The sequence below is a fragment of the Chiloscyllium plagiosum genome, chromosome 18 (assembly GCF_004010195.1).
Source record: "Chiloscyllium plagiosum isolate BGI_BamShark_2017 chromosome 18, ASM401019v2, whole genome shotgun sequence".
NCBI classification, from domain to species: Eukaryota; Metazoa; Chordata; class Chondrichthyes; order Orectolobiformes; family Hemiscylliidae; genus Chiloscyllium; species Chiloscyllium plagiosum.
In genome coordinates, this window is record NC_057727.1 from 24,403,760 (window position 1) to 24,407,318 (window position 3,559).

General features: G+C 41.9%; 1 protein-coding gene across 1 annotated transcript in view; it reads left to right on the forward strand.

Annotated features, from left to right (window-relative positions):
• zgc:77375 (uncharacterized protein LOC402927 homolog) overlaps positions 1-3,559 on the forward strand; it is a 52,991-nt gene that overhangs the window by 22,560 nt on the left and 26,872 nt on the right. The window contains exon 2 of the mRNA XM_043707977.1: positions 2,997-3,194. Coding sequence (XP_043563912.1) covers positions 2,997-3,194 — 198 coding nt within the window. The remainder of the gene's footprint in view (positions 1-2,996; positions 3,195-3,559) is intronic.

Below are 3,559 nucleotides of genomic sequence, written 5' to 3' on the forward strand. Positions count from 1 at the left end.
AACTGCCCATAAATAGGCATCTAACCATCTCAACCACCTTCACTTCTCCCAGCTAGAGCCGCATCGCAAGCACAAGCTAAAAAGAATAAACACCCCATAGAATATCAATATGAATAAAAAAACATTCTTTTATAAAAAAAAGGGGAATAAATACCCCACCCATCCTTTGGTATGTCCTAACTTAGAAATTTAAAATGTACATCTTAACCACCGCCAGGCATAGATTGAACCAAATTATTATCAATAGAGGTTAAAAAAAGGGGGAAAAACAAAACTCCAACCGTTATTTCCTCCATTTCTTTCACAGAATGATAAACGCATTCCCAAGCAACAATATTTATACATCCTACAATTGTTTAAATTAGGTTAGTTTGTCCACAAAGTCTCTTGCCTTCTCTGATGTGTCAAAGAGATGCATGGATCCACCTAAGGTGATCCGAAGCACTGCCAGATATCTCGGGGAGTACTGAATCCCAAGCTCCTTCAATCTTCTCTTGACACCATCATACGATTTTCGTTTCTGGATCACCGCCGCTGAAAAGTCCTGAAAAAACATGATCTTAGACCCCTCGTAAATTAGGGCCTTTGGATCCTTCCCCTGGAGTCTGGAAGCCTCCATGACTCTCTCCTTATCCTGGTAATGATGGAACTGCACTAGGAAAGGACGTGGGCATTGATCCAGACCTGACCTCCGAGCTGCAACCCGGTGAGCCCTCTCTATCTTCAATCCTTTCATGCCAGTCTCCAAGTCAAGGAATTTTGGAAGCCAATCTTCAACAAATTCCGCAGGCCGCTGACCTTCCTCATCCTCAGGCAGACCGATGAACCGAATGTTTTTTCTCCTGCCCCTGTTTTCAAGATCATCCACTTGGTCACGCAAATTACGAACCTGCATCTTCAGGGCTTGGATCTCATCCTTGAATGAACTGGCATCAGCTTCCACCACTGTGACCCTGTGCTCCACCTCATCCATCCTCTTCTCCAGGTCTCCCAGCTGCTGCTCATGCTTCTGCAGCGTGAGAGAGACTGGAGCCAGCTTCTCTTCAATCTGTTTCCCCAACATCTCGCGAGATTTTGAGAGCTGGTACACCAGGTCCTGGAGAGTAATCGGCTCCGAGGCTGCTGCAGGCTGAGCTGCAGACCTGGCCTCGGATGCTCCTCCTCCCTTTTTAGGCATTTCTGGACAGCTGAAAATACAGGCAAGTCAATTTTTATATGTTTCTTGGGGCTCTACAATCTTTCCAACGCCCCAAGAAATCCTGATGACCTGGGTTGGGCAGGTTAAAGGACCTTCCTGCTCCTGCTGCGATGAGAAGCTCTGCAGTGTGATCTTCTCAAATCGCCGCCATCTTAGATCCCCCCACTGCTGGGTAATTATTAAACTGAACATCTGATTCTCCAATAATCCTGTTAACTATCGCCACACACCCCATAACCCCTTGAAAACCTCCTTCCCTTCCCAATGCTGTTGGTCCCAAGATCACCAATTCCTCCCAGTTCCAACACTTATCCTGACTTGATTCTAACTCTCACCATCCCTCCCTTCATCTATCTACTGGACCCTTACACTTCCTTCCCTAAGCATTCATCCATGTGGTTGGCACTAAACCTGCATAACCACCTGACTCACCTGGCAGCCTACTCCAACCCACCTGCCCTGCAGCCACCTGCCACACTAGGTCCTAATATACTCACCTACGATTTCACTAATCTAACAAACATACCTTATCTCAGCCACTGTTAACGTCGCGTTGTGAGCTTTACACAACTTAACTGCTGATGTACAGCAGCAAGTGCTGTAAAAAGAACATGTCTTCGCCTGTAAGACTGCTTCTGCAATGAATGGATTTCTCCCCAGTTTCTTCTTATCATCTCATTTGATTCAGGTCAGAATCTGAAATAAAAATCACCAGCAGATAAATGGGTAATCTTAAAGAGGATTATTGTTATTGGATCTGTTCTGACAGTAATCAGAAACGCGAGTAAAAATACAATGCATCAGTGTTTGGATCTCTCTCAGTAGGCCTGTAGTTTCTTAGATGATACTTACAGTTGAAATAAAGGTCTTGTAAGCAGATGTTTTTCAGTAAGCTGCGACCTGTCTTGCAAGTTTGGTCATCATCTTCTTCTACTATTAAGCCATTTATTCCTGTTTATTACCTTGGCAGCCGGTTCATTGATTTTTTTGATGGAATTCTGCAAGCAGCTTTGTTATTTTTAAAGTATACAAGAAAATAGTTTCTTCACCACGTATTTGTGCAAATTCAAAGACCCTTTTGCAAAGAAAGTTGGTGTGCTGATTACACATCTTGCTTTTGTTTGAGGCTTTGAGTCCTTTGTATTATGATGGTCCCTTGTCTAAAACAATGAAAGATCAGTTATATCTATTTCACATTCATCAATGTGCATTGAGTTTTGATGTACCTTTTTGTCTGTGGTGAAACTGAATGATGAGTCAGCTGATACGCTTTAGTTCTTCATTGACAATTCATCTTTAAATAAAGAATGTATGAATTTTGAGCATGCTGTGTGTCCATATATAATTGCGTACTTGTTTGAGAGTTGTGACTGCTGTGAACTCAGAAGCTAAAGGTTATGTGATTTGTAGTGCCCTTTTTAAATAGGTTGTTTAAGTTCAAATTTTTAAAGTATTATTTGAAAGCTGATAATATACTGAGGTGCAACAATGGAAATATGGTTTCTGGTAAATGTATTATGCTTGTGATATTTTATTAATGTAATAAAATAGCATCTCCCAAGGCTCTGTATAAGGACTTGTAAGTTTTAAGCATTTATATAGACAGTGTTTTTGCTAGGATCAAAAATTGAAGGCATCGACTTGCAGTGACTAATGTGAGTGAATTGTTGTAAAATCTGATGTGGAGAATGGTATCAATTCTGAATAGTAATTAGTTTTTTCACTTGAGCATTTGGTTCTATTGTGTTGCCAAACACATCTAGGAACTAAGTAACTCTTCTTTCTGTTGAATTTTCAGCCTTACTTTGGCCTCCTTGTTGACATTGATGGAGTGTTGGTGCGAGGAAAAACCCCCATACCAGCTGCCAGGAAAGCTTTCAAGAAGCTGGTGAATGTTAAAGGAGAATTTTTAATGCCCGTGGTGTTTGTCACAAATTCAGGAAACTGTGTTCGACAAGTAAAAGCCGACCAATTAACTCGCGTATTGGGAGTGCCTGTGAGTGTCTACATCAGTGTAATTATAAGAATGTTTTATTTGTCAGGGAAGTATGTCGTGGAAATGTGGAACTTTTTCAAGGAACAGATACGATGTGTCCTTGATATGTATGTACCTGTCAGGCAGGAAAGAGATGGTCGTGTGAGGGAACCTTGGTTGACGAGGGAGGTTGAATGTCTTGTAAAGAGGAAGAAGGGGGCTTATATAAGGTTGAGGAAACAAGGTTCAGACAGAGCATTGTAGGGATGGAGGATAGCCAGAAGGGAGCTGAAGAAAGGGATAAGGAGAGCGAAGAGAGGGCATGAAAAATCTTTGGCAGGTAGGATCAAGGATAACCCCAAGGCCTTTTACGCGTATGTGAGAAA